The sequence below is a fragment of the Pelobates fuscus genome, chromosome 10 (assembly GCF_036172605.1).
Source record: "Pelobates fuscus isolate aPelFus1 chromosome 10, aPelFus1.pri, whole genome shotgun sequence".
Lineage (NCBI taxonomy): Eukaryota > Metazoa > Chordata > Amphibia > Anura > Pelobatidae > Pelobates > Pelobates fuscus.
In genome coordinates, this window is record NC_086326.1 from 73,006,804 (window position 1) to 73,033,015 (window position 26,212).

Genomic DNA, 26,212 nt, shown 5'->3' on the forward strand with positions numbered 1-26,212 from the left:
GAAGCAGGGACTCCTTCCTGCTTCCCATGCAGCCAGCACTTTTAGCCCCGCCATCATTTAAGCCCCGCCCCCGCCGAAATTTTTTATTTTTTTCTTAGCCCGGGTGGAGGATAACTTAACCCTCCACCCGGGTAGCCAGCCATGTGTGAGCTGTGTCGGCCACATGGCGCCCCCTGCTCCATGGCGCCCTGTGCAGCCGCACAGCTCGCACACCCCTAAGGCTGGCCCTGTATAAGACCATAATTTAAAAGTAAAAAAGAAAACAAAAGGTTTGAAAATTATAAATTGGTTTTTTTGGCATTTTTTTTTATTATTTATTTTGTCCATTTAAAATGTCACTTTTGAGTCCACACTACTTTTTTCCTTTAAAAGATTTTGTTTTTGTTGCATTGTTCTGGTGTCCATCTTGGCGTTTTGACCACTCTTTTTCCAACTGATGCAACATATCTGGGGTAAGAAGGCCTTGGTCAATTAACCGAGATGCAAGAGAACCCTCTATTTTGCTGGGTGGAGGTTGGGCTAATTTGGATTTCCTAGGTCGTCTGTGCAGCTGGTTCGGAAGCATGTCCTCTTTGGCATTGTCATGTGTGGCAGTTTCACCAACAGAAACAGGGCCGTTAGATTCTGAGGCACGGATTAGCCTAGTGATGTTGTACACTCCCATTCGGATAATGGAGTCCAGTTCTTTCTGTATTTGCCTCACCAGAGTAGCATCAGGGAACATATCCATGAAGCGATAACTGAGGAAAGAGGAGGGAGAAAAAAAAAAAAAAAAGAGATATCGTCAACAGATGCATACAAAAGTGCAGTACGTTTAAGTTATATGCAACTTTGTTCTAGGTTTGCATCTTAGCTCACCGACTGCCAAGCACTTCTAATGCTTAAAGGGACACTATAGGCACCCAGACCACTTCAGCTCATTGAAGTGGTCTGGGTGCAGATTCCCAGTTCCCTTAACCATGCAGTGGTAATTATTGCAGTTATTGATAAACTGCAATAATTGCTTTGGAGAGTTAACTCCACCTCTAGTGGCTGTCTACCAGACAAACCGATTTTGTATGGTTTGACAACTTATTTGGGTCTCCAGGACTACAGGTGCTATCTGTAGAGCTACGCATGACCAGAGTGCATCCATGGTTGCCAAGCAAGATCCTGTTAAATTGTCCAATAGTACTAAATGGGCTGTAGTGATTATGGTGTTTGGAGTATTTCATTATATGTTTCTACTGTTATTTGCTACCAGATCTACTTAAGGGGTATTCTTTGTCTCTTACGCTGGAGAATGGAGTCATTGTCACTGACTAATTTCCTGACTGCTTTTAAGTCTCACTGTAAAACATCCAACATTTTGGTAAAGTAAACTGTGTTTATGAAGAATATTCATTTTAATAACAATGCTATACAACTCACCTTAACCAGAGATAAAGATCCAGAACATCATGAACAGATTCCAGATGCACCAAATCCCTGATGGTCTTCGGACATGCGACCGGCCAATTAACATGCCGGCAAATCCAATCAAATGTTAAAGGCTCGTTCTTGCTGTACTGTCTGGCAAACTAGAAGGAAAGAACAGTAACTATTATGAAAACACAGAATGCAACTAATCAGGTACAAGTGTGGGGGGGGGGTGAAGAAACATACATTTTGAATTTATTTAATTTGGGGGGAAAATCTTTGCTATGTCCAGTTTAAAAAAAATAAAAAATAATACTAGAAACGCAAACAATTTGCCATTTTAGTAAATAATTAAAACTACCTCTATAATTTTAACATTTCGTAAAGTCAGAAGAAATGCAAAATATGAAAAAGCATCTAAAATATCAGGACAACTTTATTGGCCCTCCTCTACCCAGTGTAGATGGGGAAGGAAGACAAAAGCAGTTCCGTGTTGGGTAAACCTTTCTGCCCCATGCTGCCTAATGGAGAATTAATGTAGATTTTACCCAATAGTGCCGTACATGCACAAGCTCCATACATACGGCCCTGCAGGGTTTGCCTGGAAAGGCATGTAAATGTCAAGAAATATAATTAAGAATTGAAAATAAATAAAAGTTTGCTACTGGTTTCGCTAAAATGGAGTTTCTGTTAAAGGATAACCGTCATCAAATTATCACTTCTCTTAAAAGTGTATTACATTTAATGAAACTTGATGATATTTTAAAATGACAACTTCGCTGCTCAGCCAGATAAAGCAAAATGGTCACAAAATTATTCTTTTTTTATATTTTAAATGATAATGAATTGATTTGACCACATTACTCACCTTGAGAAGCGACGTACACACAAAGGGCTGTTTACGATTGATTGGTGCTGTACAGAACACATATCGAACTCTGAGGTTTAATGGAATGTGTTGGATCATGTCGGCTACGAATTTAAAGTCCTCTATATTGCACACAAAATAACGTCCGTCCACCTGAGAAAGGCTTACAAAAATGTCCTGTGAATTAGAGAGAAGAGGCAGAGTAAAAACTAGATATCTGATTATTTCCTACTACAAATAAAATCAGCATCTGAAAATCTGCCCATATGAATGTTCCATTTTCGACTTTTGAAAAATTTGTAGGTTACTAATAAGGGCACATCAATTTAACAGTGATGCTTTCATTTACAAAATACATCTTATTCAATCATTCCTTACTTTTAGAATGAGGAATCAAAGAGGATTAAGGGAGATTGTACATTATCCTTGTTGAGGTCTATGGGGGAGAAAATATCAGCAAACTAGATTTGAAGATGTTCAGAGTGCCACAATAGGAAATAAGTGAGTTAACCAAACACTTTGTTTTGCACAAGCGATAGCCGTGGTCTGTGTGCTAATATGCAATTCAAAATCTAACGTTCCTATACTTACTATTAAATTAGAGAGAGTGGCTTCTGGTAGATGATACGCAAACATTTCTATCTGCTCAGCAGTAGGGTGCAGTCCTGCAGTCTGAAATAAAGGATCATACAGTTAATCAGGGCCAGCACTTCCTATAGGCAAATTAGGCGGCCGCCTAGGGTCCGGCACTGGCTTTATGATAGTTTGTGCCATGGCCGCCCCTCCATCAAGTTTATTATTTTGAGTGTGCCGCCGCCATATTACCGGGCGCAATCACATTGTTGCTGACTAGCGCCTGGTAGAACACTGGACCAGCAGCATACACATCAGCCCTCAAAGCCTGCCCCCCTCCCTCCCAGATAAACATTGCGGCGGTGGCAGTGTGAGGGTTGATATGTATGCCTGCCCCTTTCCCTGTACGTGGGGAGAAGTGGGTGGAAGCATAACAGGAAATGTGCTGAGAAAGGACGTGATAGTCCACCAGGTACAGGCAAGATGAACATAGGAACAGCAATGAAGGTAATATGTATGTCAGAGAATGTCTTAGTCTGCTTCAGTTAGTATGTTTGTGTGTCAGTCTGCATGGGTCAGTGTATGTAAAGTCTGTCTGTATGGATCGGTGTGTATGTCTGTATCGTCAGTGTGTGTGTCTGCATGAGTCAGAGTGTGTCTGCTTGGGTCAGTATGTCTATATGTGTGTCTGCATGTATGTGTCTGCATGGATCAGTGTGTATATATGGGTCAGTGTGCGTCAGTCTACATGGGTTAGTGCGTGTGTGTCAGTTTGCATGGGTCAGTGTTTGTCTACTTGAGTCAGTGTGTGTGTTAGTCTACATGATTGGGTGGAGCAAATGGGGTGGCAAATTTGTTTTCACCTAGGGCAGCAAAAATGATTGCACCGGCCCTGCAGTTAATAGAAACAGTCCTAAAGCTGAGAATCTCACAAAAGATTCTCATGAAAAGGGATCCTATCATAGGTATACATAACGAATCTGCCCTATTGATGACTAATTGAACCCCATGTCCTCCTGCCAAGGTCTCTCTGGGAATTACTGCATGAGTGTTTTGTTAGCTTTTTATGTTTTTAAATGGACTTTACAAGCACCATAACTACTTGAGCTTGCTAGAGCGGTTATAGTTGTCACGCCAAGGGTGCATAATTCATTATTGCACAACAGAATATTGCCATTTTATGTTATTTATTTGTGTAGTGCATATATGAATTGGCCACTTGGTAGAGGTCAGATGACAGAAAGGGTAATGTATTGTATAGGAATGTGAAAGGGGGCAAATGGTTTACACCTTGCAGATTAATCAAAGGCTCTGCAAGGTGTGAAATTCTACACTTGAGATGCCTGAATGTCTAGTTCCAATGTAAACTAACTGACTTCAACCATATGGCCTGTACCTCTTAATTGGGGAGTTAATTTCTTTGATAAGTTAATGATCATTAGCTTTGTGTTCAAGTATCATATCAAAAAGAAACATTAATACTTACCCACAAAATAATAATTAAGCCTCATTAATTATATTTAGAATGGAAGAAGCACAATCTTCTTTTTTTTTTTAAATTATTTTTGTGTCGGCACGGAGTGCGGCATATCAAAATACAGTGGCTCGCGCAGGGGCCGAGTACAAACATTTTTACAGGTTATACATCAGTAGACAAATGATGTTTTCGCATATTAGGTGTTGTTTCGTGCCGCTCCGTGTCGGGGGGGGGGGGGGGCGTTTCAGCCCTGTATTCAGGGGAACAGGAAAAAACAATAGCATAAAAATAGAACAGTACAATACAATGAAAAACATTGAAATGAACCAAAACAATGCAATGTAGATGAACAGTGCTGTAGATAAGTCCCTTCTCGTGGAGTAAGTCATAATGCTAAAATATGGTCTGTGTTGCATGTGGCCGTATAGGCTTTGACAACTGTGAGTCGCGTCGGTGCTGAGCTGGCTCTTTGAGGTGTTACGGCTCATACCGAGATCGACCTCCATGGTGTGACGTGTGTCCTACAGTGTAAGCTAGGTGTATATTAGCCTTTACGGCCTTGGTATTTTGCTTTTCCGTATTATCAGTAATCGTCTTGGGTGCCTTTAGGCCGCGTATAGATAGAGAGGACAATGTAATGCATTGTTATGTTCAAGAGAAGCATAAGAATCTGTCGTAATACGTCCAATTGTTTGTTGTTTGTGCAACCAACAATTGGAAATGGTGAAAAATAAGAACAGTGGGGGGGGGGGGGGCACCGGTCGTGGGGGGGGGGGGGGGTGCGGCGGAGTGAGGCCAATTCAGTAGCCTCTGTCTGTCAGCGTCGTATTATGAGGTCCCTATTCGTCTAGGTAGTCTTCCCAGGGTTGCCATATTTTTTGAAAAGATTTTTCTGTGTTCCTGATTTGGGCAGTGAGTTTGTCCATCAGATATGTGTCTTTGATTTTTACGATTACGTCTGCGTCTGTGGGTAGGTCAGGTTTTAGCCATGCTTGGGCAATGGCCCTTCTGGCCGCTAGTGTGATTTTGTCAAAGAGTCGTTGTTCTGTCCTGGGGAGGCCGTCTATGGGTTTGGATAATAAGATCGACCAGGGTTCCAAAGCAACAGGTTTCAAAATAACGTCTGTCAAGAGCGTCTGTATGCGCGTCCAGTATTTGTGCATTTCGGGGCATTCCCACCACATATGTATGAAGGTGCCCTTACCCCCGCATCCCTTCCAGCATATATCGGTCGTGGTTTTACCCATTTTATGTAGTTGCACTGGTGTGGTGTACCATCTCATGAGCATTTTATAGGATTGTTCTTGGTGTAGTACGCAAATGGAGGTTTTGGCTGTCGCTTCCCATATGTCAACCCAATCCTCTCCCTCCAATGTCCCTCCCAGGTCCGTCTCCCATTGGTTAATGTATCGTGGGTCTGTGGCGTCTTTGACGGGGGCGCTGAGATGTGAGTAAATAGCGGTTATTAAGCCTTTTTGTACGGTTTCGGCATTACATAGCTGTTCGTAAAACGTCATTGGGGTGTGTGCTGCTTTTTTAACCTCTGGAGATCTGGCGAAGTCTCGTAGTTGCATGTGGCGGAATACGTCCTTTGTAGTCAGGGTCGTCAGGAGTTTAAGACTGTCAAACGTTCTGAAGGCTCCGCCCTCGTACATTTGTCTGTATCTCTGCATCCCCGTGCTCTCCAAGCCCCTAAAGTCCCTTGCGCTCAGCCCGGGCTCAAACGCCTTGTTTCTCAAGTATGGTGTCAGTGGCGAGGGGGTGTGCTTGAGTGCGTATTTGATAGCCATCTTGTCCCAAATTCTTACCGAATTTAGGACGGCCGGGCAGGTGGTGCTTAGGGCGGGTCTGTCTGGTTTGGGGACCCATATCCAGTATTGTGGTAGGTCTGTGCCCATGAGCTTTGTTTCCAGGTCGACCCACCTATGGGAGCCTTCTGGAGTGTGCCACGCCACTATTTGGGCTAATTGGGCCGCTAAGTAGTAAAGATGTAAATTTGGGAGTCCAAGCCCTCCTCTTAACTTCGGTCGATACAACACCTGTCTGGCTATTCTATGTCGTTTTTGTGCCCATATGAAGTTATCTATGTGTCTTTGTAGTGTGGTGAGGTCTTGTTTACTAACTTTGACCGGCAGAGCCTGGAACAAGAACAATAGACGTGGGAGCAGCGTCATTTTTATGGCATGAAGCCGCCCAATCCATGAGATTGGCTTCTCCTGCCATTTGTCTATGTCCTTGCATAGTTTTTGCACCGTGGGCGTGTAATTCGCGTCGTATAGCTTCTCTGGGTCTGCGGTTAGTTTGATCCCTAAGTATTTGACTTCGGTTCTCGAGAAGTGAAGGGGGTGATTGGCTTGTATGGCTATGATCTCTGCTGTATTCAATTCCAGTGGCATTGCCACTGATTTTTCTAAATTAATTTTATAGCCTGATACCTGCCCGTATTCATCTTGGAGGGAGAGAAGGTGTGGCAGGGATCTCTGGGGGTTGGTGATTGTGACCATTATGTCGTCGGCGTACGCTGAAACTTTGTACTCCTCTCCCCCTGCCTGTATACCTGGGATGTTCCCGTCTTCCCTTATCTGTTGCAGAAGTGGTTCAAGCGCTAGGACGAACAATAAGGGGGAGAGGGGGCAGCCCTGCCTGGTGCCGTTGGCGGGCGTGAATGGGGTCGCAGCCGCTCCTGGGACGGCTGTCTGCGCCCTGGGTGCGGTGTACAGGGCCTTTATGCCCCTTACGAACCTCTCCGGCATTCGGAGGTGCTCCAAAAGCGAGAAGAGGTAGTGCCACAGGACCCTATCGAACGCCTTCTCCGCGTCCAGGGAAAGGATCAGAGAAGGCGTCCGGGTCCTCACTGCCCACCATATGACATCTGCGCCTCTCCTAGTGTTCTCGTATAATTGTCGAGATGGCACAAAGCCGACCTGGTCCGGGTGGACCAGTTTTTCCAGCAAGGGGTTTAGACGAGTCGCTAGAATTTTGGCGAACAACTTAACGTCGAAGTTTATGAGCGAAATGGGCCTATAGTTCCCAGCCTCCGACGGGTCTTTACCAGGTTTCGGAATTAGGGTGATGTCTGCTGTTAGTGTTTCTGGGTTGGGATGTCCTCCGTCCATCCATTCCGCATATACCTTAACTAATCGTGGGATTAGGGTGTCTCTAAGGATCTTATAGTAGGAACCGTCGTACCCATCTGGTCCCGGGGGTTTATTACCTTTAAGTGCTGAGATGGCCTTATCGACCTCTTCCTCCTCTATCGGGGCATTCAGTGTCAATATGTTTTCCGGCGTGAGATGTGGCAATTTTGTTTTGTTCAAGTAGTTTGCGACCGTGATCGCATATGTCGCATTGTTGCTGTTTAAGTCCGGGGAGTGGTCATATATGTTTGCCAGGAGCTCCGTAAAGACCTGGTTGATTTCCGAGGGGTTGTGTGTGATCTGCCTTGTCTTGTTTCGGATCGCCGTTATGGTTTTGAACTGTTGTTTGGGGTTGAGTGCCCGGGCCAGGAGGGTGTCCATTTTATTAGAGCGTTCATAATAAAGTCGTTTTTTACGGACTAGATCCCTACCAAGTTCCTCAACCGCTAAGGCCCTAATCTTGTGACGGAGTTCCCGAAGGTCTTGGAGTCCTTGCTTCGTGGGGGTTTGTTTGTGCCTGGCTTCGGCCCTCCTCAGCGCCTTCTGGAGCTCGAAGAGGGTTTCCGCCTTCTGCTTTTTTCGCCTAGTTGCCAATTTCATGAGGGAGCCCCGGATGACCGCCTTATGGGCGGCCCATATTGTGGTTTGTGTTAGGTCCGGTGTGTCGTTTTCCTCGAAGTAGGAAGCAATGTCTTTCTGAATAAGCAGTGCTACATCTGGGTCTTTAAGGAGTGTGCTGTTCAACCTCCATTTCCAAGGTGGCCTAGGGCCTGGGATTCGTAGTGAGAGTTCTATATCTGCGTGGTCTGACCACGTAATGAGGTTGATCCGCGCGGAATGGATCCACGGGATCCCGGCCTGATTGACCAAAAATAAATCTATGCGGGAGTAAGTGGAGTGTGCCGCCGAAAAAAAAGTGTAGTCTCTTTGTCCCGGGTGTCGCAGTCTCCAGGGGTCAAGTAGTTGTGTATTTTGCATGAATTGAAATAGTAATTTATCCTGTCCCCCAACCCTCGGGGTCCTCTGACCTCCCGCCGGTGTGCTACGATCGACTGGTGGACTGGGGGTAGCATTCAGGTCGCCCCCCAATACTATTATACCATGCGATAGTTTCTGCACGATACCGTGTAAGTTGTCCCAAAAGGCTGGATCTGGTTGATTAGGCGCATAGATGTTTATTAGGTGATAGGTGGTGGCGTGTATGGTCCCAGTAAGGATGACGTACCTACCCGTGGTGTCGGATTGTGTCGTATGAGTGATAAAAGGGCAGTTTTTATGGATGAGTATTTCTACTCCGTTTTTTTTCACCAGAGCTCTGGAAGAGTACGCCCTGGTGTACAGGTGGTTGGTTAGTTGAATCCGGGCTGAACGCAACATATGAGTCTCCTGCACGAAGGCTATGTCTGTCTTTTGTCTTTTTAGTTCCCTCATTAGTAGTCGCCGTTTGGTCGGCGTATTAAGGCCGTTAACGTTAAGGGAAGTAATTTTAAGTGTGGCCATGCTTCGGGTTGAGTAAGGTCCTGTCAGTCCCGTGAGTGTCGTAGTCAGGTCTGTCCGCCACGTCCCCCACCAGGGAGCGGTGCTTGTGAACTAGGGAGGGGAGGCAGAGACCGGGCTCCTGTTAGAGACCGGTATGGGGATGGGAAGGGAGTCCTCACTAGGGAGAATACGTTCGGTCTGTGGGTTGAGTAATTGGAGGCTATTTGTGGGAGGGCTGTCGAGGCCCAAGGGCTGTCTCAGCCTTGGTGTACGAAGGGAGGGTAAGGGGAGGGGTAGTGGAGGGGATCACTCCGGTCTTATTCGTGCCGGGTGTATCGGGGGGTGGCTGTCCGCTCCGCGAGTACTTCAAGTAGCACGGAGGGGACAAACAATCGCCGAGCACCCTGCCGAAGACCCGAGTATCTAGATATCCTAGGATATAAACGTTAGTGCCCTGCCAAGTTCGGTAAGGGAGATGTGTATTCTCATACCAAATCAATTGTGCGTACACAGAGTTACAATACAGTTACGAAGCAAGCTTATTTGACCTTAAGTAGACATTCAATATATGCGTAAGTTACATGAGACATTAAACCTGAGGCATTTACCACATTGAATACATTTAGAACTATTACACCTAGTACCCCCCTCTAAAGTTCTAACCCCTTACCCGGGTATCATTCAGGGTCAGCAAGGGGGAGGGGGCTTCGTCCCGTCTATGTCAGAGCTGCCGGGGTATGCTACTCCGTCACCCGTCCCGTGGGATAGGGGGGGGGGGGCAAGGGAGAACAGGGATGTCCGGAGAGAATAAGAAGTGTCAGTCACCTCTGTGGGGGTTGCCCCGGAAACGGGTCTGGGGGGATGGGGTTAACCGTGGGGTACTAAGCATTATCCCATACCGCATATACACCCGATAGTCTAAGTCATAACCCCCAGGTTCCGTCATCACCAGAAAGCCCTCGAGGTCCCCTTAAGTACTGAGAATTACATGTAAAAACAGAAAAGCTAATGATAAAACAATAGAGTAATAGAGTAATACTGAGGGTTGGGGGAGAGGGAGTATGCACTTGCGTTTCTGGTCGTGGATGCAACACTTTCAAAGACCCTGTGCAGTGTCCTAATGCCTGGGGATGAACCAGTGTCCCATTCAGTAGTGGACTCCGGCACTGTCCTGTTTGTAAATGGGTGGTGTAAGAGTCACTAATCTGTGCAGCACGGTGGTATCATGGACGGGCCAAGCACGAGTGGGTCTTCTGTATAAGTGTGTTCTCGTCCTTGCACAGCTTCCGTTTCTACTCAGTAGTTTGAGTCTGTGGTCGCGGGTTAGAGTGGCAGCCGTTCTGTTTCTGCGTCATTTTTCTTCTTGTGATGTTTTTAACGGGCGATGCGTAGTTACCCATCCAGTATCAGTCCCTTGCGTTTCATGCAAATTCTAGGGTATATTGCGTTCCGTTTGTTTTCGCAGTGTCCTTTCTCAAGCCCCTAGGTGCTGTACTTTGATGTGTGGTAGCAATCCTTCTGTCACAGGTCCTGTCTTGTCTTGAATTCTTGAGTGTTGTATACTTTGGATCTTTGAATAATGTCTCTGGTGTTTGTATCGTCTGTGGGTTTGCGGTCCGCAGCTGTAGCCGTCTGTGTTCAGTTTAGTAGTCCACTTTTGCGTTATAACCTATGATTTGGGTCTGATTCTCATCTTGCTGGTTTGTGCGGGAGGGGATATCGTTAGGGTGAGTTTGGCTAGTACACTTGAAAAAGCCTACTGTTTGGCGAAACGCGTTGTGTATTTTTACTCTGTTTTATATTAAAGTATTTTGTTACTACCTTTTACTTTGGGTTAGTTCATTTACTTTATATGCTGCCGTTTTATCCTGGCTGATCTTTTTATCATCATTTTTAACAAGATCCAGTACTGCAAAAGAAATCCCTGGTGGGGATTATTCCACCTACGCTTGGTTCATAGAGCAGTGTGGCTGCTCTGAACACTGTAAGTACGTTTCTTTTTATCACTTTGTCATTTTTACATAAGGAAAACACTATGGGCCCTCTCTTGTGATTTTATTTTTCATAAGACCGGCACTACAAGCATCACTAGAGGAATATCCTACACGTGGGGAGTTTAAATACCACTGTATGCTGTTTTACTCAGAGCTGGTTATAGCTCTCTAAATTATTTTATATGCTGACGTCTGTCTCAGAAGTTTTAAAGAATCGTGTGGAGACTCCAATTGCCCAGTTATATCCTACAAGTGGGGAGTATCAAATACCACTGTAAGCTGTTTTACCTAGAGCTGGGCTTAGCTCTAAAAATTGTAAGTTGGCATTTCTCTACGTCTGTGTTGTTCGTGATCCTCTCTACCATACGGTTTTGCACTATTGGTCCCCCCCTTCTCTGCTTTTGTGTTTCATATCCAACCACTGCGATTCCAAAGCGAGAACAGAAGAACATTTACTCAAGGTCTACACTGTACCTATAGAGACTTTCCTTTTTGTGTTATCGTTTATTTTATCCAGCGCACCCTGTATTTGTTGTTTTTAGTTTTCTCCATTTTCTGAAGGGTTTGAGGGTAGCCCTTCCTTTCAGGTGTGCAGCTTTTTTTTTCCCCCTTGTGATCAGTACTGTAGCGCTGTTCCCCTCCCACCTTTTCTCACTGAGTTTGGCTAGTAGTTGGTAATGTTTGGTAGAGGGAAGGCCCCTTTGGGTCCCCTATAGTGCACCGCCATCCAAGCCTGCCCCATCCCTGGGCAAGAGGCCTAGTGCTTGGGTCCCTCGTTGGGGGAGTCGGAAATCTTCTGGGACTTCTATACCTAGTCCCCGGAGGAAGGCCTTTGGGTCAGCCGTGGGCAGGAGTACAGCTGGTCGCGGGCCATTGAACACCAGCATTTTAAAGGGGTGTCCCCATGCAAAGTTGAGGCCCTTGGCCCTGACTAGGTCAGCAACGGGCTTCCATTCCCGTCTCCTGGCTAAAGTGGCAGGTGCAATGTCCTGGTAAAGGTGGAGTGTGGAGCCATCCAGCGTGTAAGTGTGGCGGCGTGCGCTTTTAATAATCGCTTCTTTGGTAGAGAAAAAATGCCACCTCATTATCACGTCCCTAGGGGGGCTGTCAGGTGGGCCCCTGGCTCTCAGCGCTCTGTGCGCCCTGTCTATGGTCCATAGATGTTCCGGTATGGCAGGTAATTGATCTTTAAACAGCCCCAGCAATACATTTGTTAAGTCTGCATCTTTAATTCTTTCAGGTATGCCTTTAATTCTCAAGTTATTTCTGCGGGACCTATTAGAGGCATCTTCTAGCTCTGCCTCTAGTTCAGCCACTCTAGTGATTAGGTGGTTGGTGGTGGAGGCTGTTTCATTATGGGCTGCTACCACGTGGTCCATCCTCCATTCCAGGGCCTCTGTGCGCTGGCCCACTGCTTGAATCTCCTCCTTAACCTCCCTTGCTGATCTCTCTATCTCCCCAGCCAGATAGTGTCTTACCTCTGCAATTGAGTGCAGGATTTCAGCATTGGTCGTCTGCAGAGGTCTGTGCCCGTTTTCTCTTGTTTGTGGGGAGTCCGGAGAGCCCGCGCTCACTTGGCCGCCGCCATCTTTGGTTACATGCGGCCTGGGCGTCGCGAGGAGTTCGGCGACGGAGGGGGTCCCTTCCTTCGGCTTTTTGCCGGATTTTCTGTTAGTGGCCATTTCCTAGACTGTCCTTCCTTCAGCAGGCAGGTTTGTAGGTCGTTGGCAGGGGTGAGTAGCGTTTTGCTCGGCGTTTCGGGTCTGGCAGGGCGCAGAGCTCTTCGCCTAGGCAGCCATCACCGTCGGCGGTCAGCAAGAAGCACAATCTTCTAATCAAGCCTAAACACGATTTTCATAACTTAACAATATGACAAGGGATTGTGAAGTCCACTATATTGGGTCACAAGTAAGGAGTGTGAAACATCTATGGAATGGAAAAATGGTAACACATTCGTAGATGCAATTATTATTTCTGTGGCAAGAACAAAAAGAGGAGATATAAGAAAAAGTTTCTATTTGGATTGATGTTGGTCTGGAACACAAGGGGGTGGTCACTTATTGTCTCCATAGGTCCGCCTTATCTCCACCTCTAGGCGAGGCTTGGTAATCCACAGGGTATGTATCTAATGATTCTGAAATGTGTTTGGACTTGCTTGGGGCCAAAATCTAATTTTGAGTGAGTCACCATCTTCCTTGCCAGAGACCCCCTGGGCAGAGGTTTTACTTTGAAAACCTGAGTTAAGTGATTAGGACTTCTGTTACTTTATCCCTTTTGTTTTCATCTGTTGTTGGTGTAAATCATTTGTTTACCATCTAATTTTTGTATGCACTGTGACTATTTTTTGCTCATAATAAATATGCTTTTGTCTGGTAAAGAATCACGTTATCTGAAGAGACTAATTAGTGTTTTACAATTGCTTAAATATTGTGCTAAGTTGTATTTGGTGGGTTTTGATCATAAAGTTACCTGGGGGACCAAGGCACCCCATTTATAAATTGTCTTAGTGGTGGCAGTGTTAAAATAGTAATATTTATATTTTTATTAAGTGTGGGTGGTGTTAAGTGGGATTTTATCATTATTTTCGGTCTAGTTCAGACAAATAGTGAACTTTAACACTTTCACCAGAACTACGTCACGCACATTCTTGAAGTAGGGTGCGTTCGTGACAACCATCTGCTTCTCCAAGCATAGCAACCACAGCACATTCGCTGCAGTTGCTATGGAAACTCCCCAGCCAAAGCTGCTAGCACTGACTTAGGAGTATAGGATTGGAGAGGCTAACTTTACTCTGGCTGGGATGTGCCAATGAAACAAACGTGTCAGCATATCACAGAAGGCTTGCCCTGCAAATGGTTTGACAACTCATCAGCGGTCCGCCTGCAGCCCAGATGTTCCCTGCACTGAGCTAAGCGTGGTGGTGCAGAGCTTAGCTCAATGGGGCCAATGGAAGTGGCTTGCTGGGGACAGCTGTAATCATAACCGCTTAAGCAAGGTTTAATGGTTAGGTGCTTGGAGTGTTCCTTTTAAAGAGACACTAAACACAATAACCACTTTAGCTTATTACAAAATGCTATAGTGCATGTCCATGTTTGTTTTTTAAAAGTGTTTTTTTCGATTTCAGACAGCACAAAGCACGGTCCCTCTCCTGGCACTTCCACGTTATTTTGTACAAAACCAATTCTAATTTGGGTGGTAGCAATAAGATATGAGCACTGGCAAGGTAAGCCAAGTGTTCAAAGCCAAACATTACCATCCAAAATGAAGTGAGTCTTAGACTTCATGTGACTTCCAGAGAGGTATAATTTTGTACTGTTCATTGTGGAATGTCTAGGACATGACAGAAACAATTTACCTCAATGTCAACGACTGGTTTGCGCAGTATTTCCTTCAGCAGCGATAGATCCTCCCGGTACAAAGTAGTGACTTCTCCATCTTTAAACATCGAACTGAATCTACCAGCACGGCCTGCTATCTGTAAGGCCTGAGAGGTAGAAATTGTATCGATCTCTCGCTCACCCTTCTCATTAACATTTGGCTTCACCAGGGAATTAAATATGATTCTTTTTATACTCCTGAAAGGAAGAAGAGAAAAAAAATAAAAAAAAATTATATATTATATATAGTATGTCCTGGGATATACATATATTTTGCAGGCCTTATTCACTATATTTTTGTTGGCGGGTAGTATGGACTGAAATAAATACAACATTCATTGTGGTAAGTCAGCAGATGGTTCACATACAGGACCATCACATACAAAATTCAAGCGATGACATCCAGCACATGCACTTTTAAATGAACAGACCCTTTTGGGGAAATTACAGGTCTAATGTATGTAAAAGCTCCGTATCTCATTTATGTCTGTCAGCTGTGTGTCTGAGTGATAGCTGTATGTCTGACAGACAACGTTCTGAATGGTGCAATTAAAATTAATGTGTTCAGTAGTACACGTATATCATATGTACGGAAATAACATTTATAACTCACTGGAGACTGAAGCTCTGCATGACACTCCACCTCAACAACATGCTAATCTGACAAAAGGTGTTGGTTTTGTGTGAAAGGAGAAACTCCGGATTATACATCGAGCTCTCTGTAATTAAAAGCTGCACAATTCTAAAACCACCCAGTTCTTTGTATGAATGAGGGCTCATCCTTTCACAGTAAAATGTACTAGAATTCTGTTCCCTCTGCAAGTATAGTAAAGGAACTGAATTTCTAAGGGTTCCGAATTCACCAGAGCCCTAGTTATTCACTAGCGCCTCATGTTCAGTAAAGATTACATATCCACCTCACGTCTTGCAAAACTGAGATGCTAGTGCATGGGGTATAGATCTGTCTGAAAGGAACACTCCCACCTTATAACAACATAACCTCTAGGAAGTTATGGAGGCAAGAATTTCTGGGTGCTGTTTTTCCTTCAGTGGGAAGGCTGTTTATCTCTGAAGTTGGTGCCCCAGCACCTGACCTTTTTTTGCCTCCTTTCTTCCACGCTCCGGCTGCTGCAGTTATCAGAGGGAGTGCTGGGCTGGCAGAATATCACTGGTCATCCTATTGATAGTAATAGCACGCATGACTCTCAATGGCCGGCTAGTGATAAGTTGAGGAAAAGTTGCTATGGAGATGAGATCATTACACCGGTAAAGCATTGTGAAGATAAAGAAATTGTGCTTTAAATGTAGTTGGAAAAAGATAAAAAAAAAAAAAAAAAAAACTATTTCCGCACTCACAAATTAAGCCCCATTCCAATGGCATCTGTGGCAACCAGGATTTTACAAGGATCATCGGGATCATTGAATTTTTTTGCTTGTGCGAGTTTAGTCCCTACAAAATAAATACAGCTTCGTCATTGGACAATCCATGCCAACTTCAAGCACAAGACAGAGAAGGTGTGAATGCATACACTTTGCTCAAACTTACTTTCCAGCTTTTCATGTTAGGACAAAAACAAACTAAATAGAATTGTTTTGCTCAAGATGTGCTCAATATAAGTTGGCAAATATGCAGGGTTCCAAATGGTAAAATAACTAAGCTGCTCTGGCAGACAAGATGGAGAATTTTTCCAAATTAGCTCATTTTTGTTTCACTTCCACCAAGTGTTACATGTGCATAATTCTCTACATATTTCAGTTTAGTGACTCGGTAATTAGAAACATTATTATAATGATCTTTAAAGACAGTTAATATCAATGTTTATAAAGTTCATTTCTTTCATTTTTATTTTAAAATGCAGTATTTTATTTTGCATTTATTTCCGCCAAAAACCATATTATGGCAACTGTTTTTTCCAGTCTATTGTTACTCTGGCAAACGTGGCTGTGTATTATCTGTATCTCACAGAATATAAAAAAACAAAGACGACCTGTATTTTATGTTAATAATGTTTTGATCTATTCAACTGTTTTTATTGAAACTGAATTAAATAACAGAACCGCCTGTTAATTTTCATTAAGCGCGTTGGATTTTCACAGCATTTTCACTTCCTTCACAATAGAATCCTGGGAGCCAATCAACAACTTCCATGTAATTCTACATTTTGATTTGCCAATATAGATTTTAAATATTGGTGGATTTTATTTTTCCCAAATGGGAAACTTCAATGGGAAGGTTGGGCTGACACACATTCACATGGGTACTGATGAAAGCGTGAGTTTTTGTGAAATTAAACTTATAAGTCACAATGGATGAATAGGAAAAAAGGGAAGGAAAGAAAAAATGATTTTTTTTTGTTTTTTTTTTAAATGCTACATTTTCATTCCAACTATTTTGGCCAGAAATTTAAAATTCACTTTTGTAACTATTCACACTTTAGTTAAAAAACAAAACAAAACAAAAACATGATGTTAAATAAAGAACAGTTCCATTATATTCAGTTACTAAGTATTACAATAGACAATGTTCGAGGAAAGGCTGATCTCACCTGGAGGCAGGCTTCCGTATATTACAGCGCACTCTAACCCTTGGATTTCAATCTTCCGACTCACAGAGTAGATATCATTCTTATTGAAGCACACTATGCAATCTCCGGGGCGAAGATTTTCCAGGCTTTCTACAGCTTGGTCCAATACCTTAAGAGGGGTTAGCCTGTCGTACGTGCGCACCTAGAAAATAGCATTGTATCTTCTTACGTTCAATCATAAAACATGTTCCCTGAAGAAAATATTTGAAATATGTTTTGTTTTTTTCCTGCTATAGTTTTCAAGCTCTTCCTTTTCCAAAAATACTTTAAAATTTACATAAAGTGTTATTAACACAACATCATTGCGTTCTATTAATATTTTACATCTGGCAGACTGAAGATGTATAACAGACTGGAATAATATTCTTTATGCATTGTGTCTTCGGTAATACAGTTATATGGAGCAGGGTAAAAATTAGTTATTTTAGTCCGCAATTAAAGTTGTCATAACATGCTGCTTCATTCTGGGTCCTGAAAATCGTTATCACAAAGCCATACTAGCCGGAATAAAAACATACGAGGCTAGATATGAAAAGTTACTAGGTCACCCAGTATATAGCATGTAGATTCCTGTACCTATCATCAGCTAACACACATGTACTTGCATGCATAGGTGACCAAATTCTAGGTGCCACACTGCCAGCAAAATTTGTTTTTGGAATATTTTAGATTGATCTAAAGGTTTATGAAAAAAATACGGACCCTACATTTTACATAACTGTTTATATTAAGAAATGCACCATATGTATCATATGTATAGTATGATTAGAAAGTTCGGACACTGCATTTCGAGATTTTCTAAAACTCAAGAACTGACACTCGTAATTAATAAAGACAACTGAGAAAAAGTTAACACGAAAAAAAGCAGGTAGCTTACATTAGATTGGGATGTCTCTTATTTTAAATTTTTCAACAAGTATGGTATTATTTTAAGGACTCTGGGTGTCATACGGATTTAGACGCAATGAGATTTTAGCATTAGTCCATTCTTGTCAGAGAAACCCCAATCTAATGCAATGAGTAGTGATGCCCTGCAGACTGTGATTGCAGAGAAATAGTAAACCTTACCTCTACTTCCTCTCCAGTTGTAAACATCAGCTCTGTCACCAGGTTAATGGCAGCAGCTTCTCCACATACATGAATTTCTTCTGCACATAAACCTAAAACAAACAACTCAATTCATTATTATGAACAGCATTACAGTGAAACGCGTCAGCACATTTTAATTTTCAATGTCCTCTTTTATCAGACTGGAAAGGTTACATGCACAACATGTTTTACTGCCTTCTCAGGCGACATATGGCACTGTACGTCAATTTATATTTCAGAATACTCAAAAAGTAGAAGAAAATGATAAATGTGCAAAAGTAGTATTTTACCTAAAAGTGCTCTTGTCCAGGCCCAGCCTCGGGAAGGATCTCTGATCATCTGGATTTCGTCTATGACAGCCACTTCATCTTAAGAGAGAAAGGAAAGAAACTTCAGAAACAAAATTTTCTGAAGACGAACAAACAAACAAGAAAATAATATATTTTGATGTAGTTGGTGTGCAATGTATAATTAAGCAGGAAACTAACTAGGTTGAAGGAACGCTATAGCGTTAGAAATATAAACCTGTATTGCTACTGGTATAGTGTCCTAGTGTCCGATTAGTTTTAGGTCCTCCCCGCTCTCTCCCATGAGCTGTAAAAATCTAAAAACCACTATTCCTTTTGCAACATCATCTGGATCTCTCTGCGATGGCCGATCCATTGCTTCTCATAGAGGAGAACTGGAGACTGATGCATATCCAAATGCTTCTCGTAGGAAAGCATTGAACTCAATGCTTTCCTAGCAGCTGCCTTGGTCACATGACCTAGGTTTACTCGGCTCTACCTGCAGTAATGCCTCTATTAGTTGTCAGGAAGACAGTGTGTGTAACCCTGCAATGGAAACATTGCAATTTCTACAACTCCAGGACCACTGCACCCAGACCACCATTGAGATAAAGTGGTCTGGTTGCCTTTAATGGTCCTTGAAAGGATTACTCCAACCCTTTTGTACAATTGTTTTTTATTTTAAGTCTGAGTACCTAATTAGGCACTTGGCACATATTTTGAGAGGGGCTGTGCATCGTCTTTATCAAAAGGGACACTAAGCACAAAAAAAAAAAAAAATCACATTATATTAATGAAGTGACTTTGGTGCACTGACCTGGTGCCTGTAGCTTGGCAAGGTTTACTTTCAGCTGTTAAGACTGACTGCCCAGAATGATGCTGCCAAATCCTGTGAATGCTTTTCACAGAGAAGCGATTGATTGACGGAAAATGCAGCAATTGCAGTGCAAACACCACAACTTGCAAATGCCTCTCTATGAGAAGCAATGGACTATACTGAGACCATCTGTCAGGAACATCTCAACATGGTCGGTGTGACTGCCAAGAGGAGTCTGTCTCATTGCTGGATTACAGGTGAATTTGAAGTTTTTTTTTTTGTTTTTTGTTTTGTTTTTTAAAGTGGAGGCCCTAAACTATAGAGAAACTATCAGAACATACTAGAGTTAAAATATATTTAAGTGGAAATGGTTTTATTATCACTAAACACTTTTTAAGACTTAAATATAGTACAATCATACTATTTGCAAATGGACCGGCGTATATAGAGAATGCTATACAAAACACTGTCATGCAGCAGTTGCTTGACAGGCACACATTACATTCTTTGTATTTCCTGTAACTAATGGAGCAATGAGAAAATTAAGAGGAATTTATATAGAAGGAGAATACGCACAAGGTGCATTCACACTGCACATCTCTATGGTGCAAGCTGCGTGTGCTGACGGCCTTCCTTCTGGATCTACGTATACCAGCTCTTCTCCTGTTATTAAATCACAAGGTACGCCCTAAAAAGAAATGCAAGAGTAAAAATTAAAACATATTTCCTCTTTCCTTTACTTTGACTGCCAGAAGAACTTAAAGTATGTGAAAACTCTACAGGTTGGATGTATAGATTTGCAAGAAGAGCAACAAAGGGAGAGGGGAGAAATAAATAACAAAAAATGTAAAAGCACATTTCTTCATAAACTCTACACTAAACCCTAATAAAGTTTGCTACCAAAATCAAACTAGAAGTAACGGATAAAAAAAAAACAACCTTAAAAGGCAATGACACAAAGGTACTTCATATGCATTGCACATAAATCACAGACACAAAAATACACACTAGTAACAATTAATTCACTTGTGAAAAATATACGTACCATACACACACTGGGTAATTACTAATGACTACAATACCAAAATAAAGAAACCATTCGATCAAGGCCAAGAAACTAGAAAACGCAAAATTCTGGTTTCCATATTCAGACAAGGACAATTTAAAGGAACACTCGGGGCGTCAGTAAAACATGAATTGATTTGATAGGTTTGGTCTCATTAATATGCCTGTTCAAATGTTTGACATTTTTGGAAAACAATCATTTAATGTTATTACTGCTGCTACTAATAATACTAAAACGAATGGTATGCAGAGTCCTGCACCATAAATATACCTTCTTTGGCACATCTACCCCATATATAAAAAAAATAAAAAAATGTCTTATTAGAGGACGTACTCCGATCTCTCCTACTGCAGCACTGGTGAACTCATCATCCTCAGGTTTTTGAAGATGGATAATTCCCTTTAATATTAACAGTGGTACAATAGAGGATAAACGGACACAGAGAGGGATAGTATGCAAACTTACTGCGTCATTAGTCTTCTGATATATCTCATGGGCAAGAAGCTTCAAAGGCCCACAATAGACGCCGGACTTTGCAGATAGATATCTTTGAATAGCATGGTACGTTTTGCCACTATTGGTAGGTCCTGAGTGAAAAATTATCTTACGCTGTATAGCTCTGGCTTCAGGATACCTACACACAAAAAACAAACAAACAAAAAAAATATACCCAACTGTAAAATTCCACATTACAAGTTATTAAAGTAGTGTTTCCCCTTTAAAGTCATATCAGATCTGGATGCATTCATAAACACCCCAACCTTCAGTTTTGTGGCTTTTTATCTTCAAAAAATCCCTCAATGGTAACATTTTCTCCCAATACATGTTTCAGTGCTATATGTCATATATACAAGACAGCATAGGCCTTGCGCTCACTGCAAACTGTAACTGTATCACTATCCTCAGATCTCTAAAGAAGTTCAACATCATGAATTACAATTATATTATGTATACACAAATCCATAGATAAATTATACACTTAATTCCCTGGGTTTGGGAATTAGTAGAACATATATGATTTCATATCTGGTATACAATCTAGCAGTGCAGCAGGTAATACAGCATAAATATATATATCTTTTTATTCAAAGGAACCCTACAGGCACCAGAACCACTGCAGTGTATGTGAGTCATTGTGGCAGTGTTTACATTGCTGCCTATGACCTCCTCCAGTGGCAGTCACTCCAACAGCCACTAGAATGACTCTCTGGGTTTTGTCCTGCAATGTCCTACACATGCGGCTGAGATCATCAAGACTGATGATCTCAGATAGGGAGACGGGACGGTGGAAAGGTAAGTAAATGAGCATTTTTATTTATTTTGTCCTAAATAGTAGGACACTATGCAGTGCTATAGTATCCCTATAAGGGTTGGGATGAGAACAAAAAGCATGCATTTTTCAGTGTTATGGCCACCTGTAGCATGGGATTTATTCAACACAGTCTGTAGTCGACAAGATTAAACTCTGGAAAAGAGCTCACAGCTTACCAATTAGGAGGTAACCTTAAGTCACTGATTCTTCGGAGATCATCCATGCAATCCAGCATTGGGAAGATTTGCTTTGCATACCTCATGAAAAATGGAAAAAGGTCATCCACATGGCCTAGGAAATGTAAAATAAAGTACAATGTAACTTACAATGGTGTGACAGTCACTTTCATTACTGTACCAGCAGATAAAACACATACCTACAAAACTCAATAATATAACTTCTACGCAGTAATTGTATATACAACAAGGCTCAAAATGTAAGTCCTAAGCTACAAGCTCTCACCATTTATATTATTTTATTTTCCCTAAGCTACAAGCGATGCCTAAAAGGTTACTTGTCACTGCAATTCTTCAAGATCCGTGTCACTCACAAGGGGTAAATTTCTACTCACCAAGGCTGAATTTTTACGCATAATTGGCTAGTGACAGTTGAGCTCTGAAGTTGCATGAAAATATATGAGAAGAATGGCATACCATTTTAAAGCCACTGCATATCTCACCTGTAAATTTCACTATCTATCTAGAGGCACCAAATACAACTCCCAGATTTTCTAATTCTGCATATTGTTACATCTGATGCCTTATTTTTTCCTCTACAGGAAATGTAGATAAAAAAAAAAGAGATGTATTTATAATACTAATAATAATAATAATAATAATAATAAATAAAAAAAATATTTGAACTGGAAGCATAGCGACTTGGGAAATATTTCCACTGCATCTACTTTGGCCTTAAATTTCTCTATGGGGAGTTTTTAAACATTTTCGAGTGTGAGGATCATAAAAGGAAGAACCTATAGTGGCAGTCTCAGAGCTGTCTTTAGGGAAAAAAAATTAAACTTTTCCTTTTTATAGAAAATTCAGTGTTTGAAAAAGAGAGACTGTAGAGGAGAACGCTTTGCACCAAGACCTCATCAGCAATAATCTATAGTGATTGTGGTAGAGAGTCCACTTATTTACATACACATATTTGTTTAAAAAAGGCTATTTGATTCAACGTGTATTTGAAAATATTACCTTCCATGAGTGCATATCTAATAAGATCAATGAATTCTGGAGAAACACAAAGTTATGAACGCTCGTTTAGAAAACCTGTATGGTTAACCCTATGGAACTTTTTCAAGATTCATAATCCCCTGAGTGGATAATTCTGGAGCAAAGTTCCATACGTGGGGCTGTCACTAAGGAAACCAAAGAGAACGTTCCCCCAGATTGGTCCACCGTTAGAGTTTGTCTTTACAAATGCCTGCTAATGTTCTTTTCTGGAGTAAAGTACTATATACATTGTTAGCAAAACATAGCATGGATTCTAAAACAACATGATCACTTACCAACCCCAGCACAAATGTCATTGAGAATAATGTGCAGTTCCACTTGTAACGGGTCTGTCTCCAAGACATGTTTTCGGAAGCTTATAAAAGCTTGGTGGAAGAGACGGGCTGTGATCGAGAGGAGATTAGAAACGTGTTAATTTGTTGGCACAGTGGAAAATAGGACTGTTGGTCATAAACTCTAAAATCTCAAGTTTCCTTTTTTCCTTTCCATGTACTTGTGTGTAAAATGATATGGATTTATTTATTTTGATATTTTATTCTTTCCCATGTTTTATGTAAATCTACAGGGAAATTGTAAGCACCATAACTTTTTAATTTTAGTTCATGGTGCGGAGACTCTGTCCCTGTTGCCTATCATTTTAAAAGAGTATCATTCCAGAGATAAAACCTTTCTTATTTTGTGTAAGGCAGTCTCCCTGGGCTGTCAATTTCCCAGCTGGGATACCAGCAAATGAGCACAAAAAAACGATATTGTGCAATATCTGTCTTGTGCTGGATTGGCGTCTAGTGTCAGCACACACAGTATGTTTAACAACAGATGCCTTAGACATGCTGCTCATGGGTGGGTAAGGTAAACACAGAATGTCAAAGCTCCAACTGCTCAGTTTAACCCTACGTGATAAAAAAAAAAACAGACATAAATTAGTTCTGTTTTTTTACATATGCACCCAAGAATTTATGTCCCATCACATTCCTGCCCGTGCTAGACTGCAGCTTTTATCTTGCTCAGCAAGATCCCACCTTAGAATGGTTTATTTACCTGGATCCGTCGGGTGCCACTCTCTGCCTCCACAACATCAGACAGAGAGCCAGAACCTCTCTGTCTGAGCCAAGTCTAAGCTCAAAAGAGCCAACACAAGCTCCTAAGCAGGAGCTTCTGACTCTGTCACATGTAGTGGAGGCGGTGAGGACCGGTTTAGTGCTTAGGACGCCTGGGAGTGTTCAAAACAAGGGTATTACATTATAGATGTCAGTTAACTCAAAATGACAAAGTACAGGCTAGGAATTTCACAGATCTGTGGCAGGGTTTCCAGGAATTCACAAAGTAATTAGGTAAACATGAAAGACAACCCTTTTTTGGACAATGTTATGGGCTATTTTGCCCTTATATGTCCTATCTCCTGGTGAATGCCTAACATTTTACAATTTAGTGAATAAACACCTTGCTGTGGCTAAACATTGTAAAATGTATTACATTATCACTGAAACTACAAAAATCATAATGCTTAAGGTTCTTACCATCCAGGCCATTTTCTGATCCCAACCTCTGTACTTCTTTTCTTTTATAAAACTTGTTTAAAACTTTCAGCACTTCACCTATAAAAATAGAAAATTAGTTATAAAGTACCAGAGCAAGACTAGTTGTACAACTGCACACATACATATTCTTTTTTTTTTGTGTTAATAATGCAATGTATCGGCATTTCCCACAAACCTTCACACCATCATTACACAAGCACACCAAAAGAAGCAGTTGGGAAAAAAAAGTGGGGACTTAGGAGAGATACCTCCAAGATACACTGACGTTACTATGCTCAGAATCAAGGGAGGTACAGTCCCCATTCCGCTTATCAACCACTGCCGCAACGTGTGGTGTCCAGAGACTACCTTGCCCAAATTTATAATGTGGCATCAAAGTCAATTCTGTCCAACTTGGATCTGGCGGAGAATGCTGGGCTCTCCTAACCCAAAATTAACTTTCAACACAAATGTCCTTTTCCTTTTTGCAGATATTTAATAGCAGTGCAGCTATACACTTACATCATCATTAAAGGGAAACTCCAGTGCCAGAAAAACGATCCCTCCCACCCCCCGGTTACTGAAGGGGTGAAAACCCCTTCAGTGACTTACCTGGGACAGCGGTGATGTCCCTCGCTGCTGTCTCCGCCTCCGCGACGCTCCTCCTTGTGATTACGTCGGCCGGTGGGCGAGACTAATCTCGCCCACCGGCCGAGAAGACCTAATGCGCATGTGCGGAAATGCCGCGCATGTGCGGAAATGCCGCGCATGCGCATTACGTCTCCCCATAGGAAAGCATTGAAAAATCATTTCAATGCTTTCCTATGGGGTTTTGAGCGACGATGGAGGTCCTCACACAGCGTGAGGACGTCCAGCGACGCTCTAGCACAGGAAACCTGTGCTAGAAACTAGGAAGTGACCTCTAGTGGCTGTCTAGTAGACAGCCACTAGAGGTGGAGTTAACCCTGCAATGTAATTATTGCAGTTTATGAAAAACTGCAATAATTACACTTGCAGGGTTAAGGGTAGTGGGAGTTGGCACCCAGACCACTCCAATGAGCAGAAGTGGTCTGGGTGCCTGGAGTGTCCCTTTAAACATTGCCCTATTTAAAAGGACACAAAAAATTTTAATGCTGACTTTTTACATAATCTCATAAACCCAAACATAATGCAGTAACTTCATAATCACTATATTGGTTATTAACATAATCACTTATGTATTGTGATAATTAGCAGAGATATGTATAACCATGTTTTAAAATAATAATAATCTGAATTAATATTATAAGAACTTACTCTTATTCAGGGTCTGGGTGAGTTCTGCCCCAATGTCAGAGTCACTGCTCTCTGTGGCTTTGAGTTGCACTGGATGAAACAGAGAGGTATCTGGGGGTTTACTGGAGTCACTGGAGAGAGCCCTGAAGCCTGCCCGGATCCCAGGCCGCCTGGACACCAATAGGAGGGCAGGAGCCCTGGAGTCCGCAGCAAGCTGCAATCCCCGGCCCACTGGCTGCAGGCAGCACCTGGCCAGCTGCGGAAACCGGCTGAAATACATAGTCACAGAACCACCAAACAAGAAACCATAGCACAGACTGAGAGCGACGTCCTAGCTGTCACTCAGACAGCAGCCTGGACATCATTATCAACACACACATGTACCCAGCAAGAGCACGGACTGGCGCATTCTGATTACGTCACGGGCTAGGACCCCATGTTTTAGCTGGCTTGGCTATGCCTGCATGACATTGACAGGATAGTGTGCCACCTTATTCTCTTGGTGGCTGAGGGTTATGGGGGTCATATTGCACAATAGTTGGAATACTGGGAGGGATACAGTATATTATATATGCTCCATTTTTCGCAGTCTCCTAATTAACCCTTTCCCCCCATTCTTACCAAACCCAGACCGCTCCTGATTAACTCATTTTCTATGTTTATGTTATGTATTGAATATATCATATGAACAGTGTGCTCTAACTTAATGGCGTGGAGTACACAAGG

General features: G+C 42.3%; 1 protein-coding gene across 1 annotated transcript; it reads right to left on the reverse strand.

Moving 5' to 3' along the window:
* Positions 1–306: 306 nt before the first annotated feature.
* SUPV3L1 (Suv3 like RNA helicase) lies at positions 307–25,905 on the reverse strand. The gene is made up of 15 exons (XM_063434213.1): positions 25,508–25,905; positions 24,212–24,289; positions 22,970–23,077; positions 21,636–21,750; positions 20,613–20,781; positions 19,658–19,769; positions 18,268–18,345; positions 17,957–18,048; positions 16,850–17,030; positions 15,660–15,753; positions 14,282–14,501; positions 2,858–2,938; positions 2,267–2,443; positions 1,411–1,559; positions 307–740 (listed from the first exon to the last, which is right to left on the reverse strand). Exons 1-15 carry the CDS (start codon positions 25,764–25,766, stop codon positions 353–355), a joined length of 2,301 nt encoding a protein of 766 aa, XP_063290283.1. The 5' UTR covers positions 25,767–25,905; the 3' UTR covers positions 307–352.
* Positions 25,906–26,212: the final 307 nt, after the last annotated feature.

Excerpts from the sequence above, each read along its gene's own strand:
- SUPV3L1 (XM_063434213.1), bottom strand. The coding sequence starts at position 25,766 with ATGTATTTCAGCCGGTTTCCGCAGCTGGCCAGGTGCTGCCTGCAGCCA. Across the intron at positions 23,078-24,211 it reads ATCAGAAAATGGCCTGGATG|CCCGTCTCTTCCACCAAGCT; the intron begins GTAAGAACCTTA and ends TCTCGATCACAG. Across the intron at positions 1,560-2,266 it reads TGTGTACGTCGCTTCTCAAG|TTTGCCAGACAGTACAGCAA; the intron begins GTGAGTAATGTG and ends CTTTCCTTCTAG.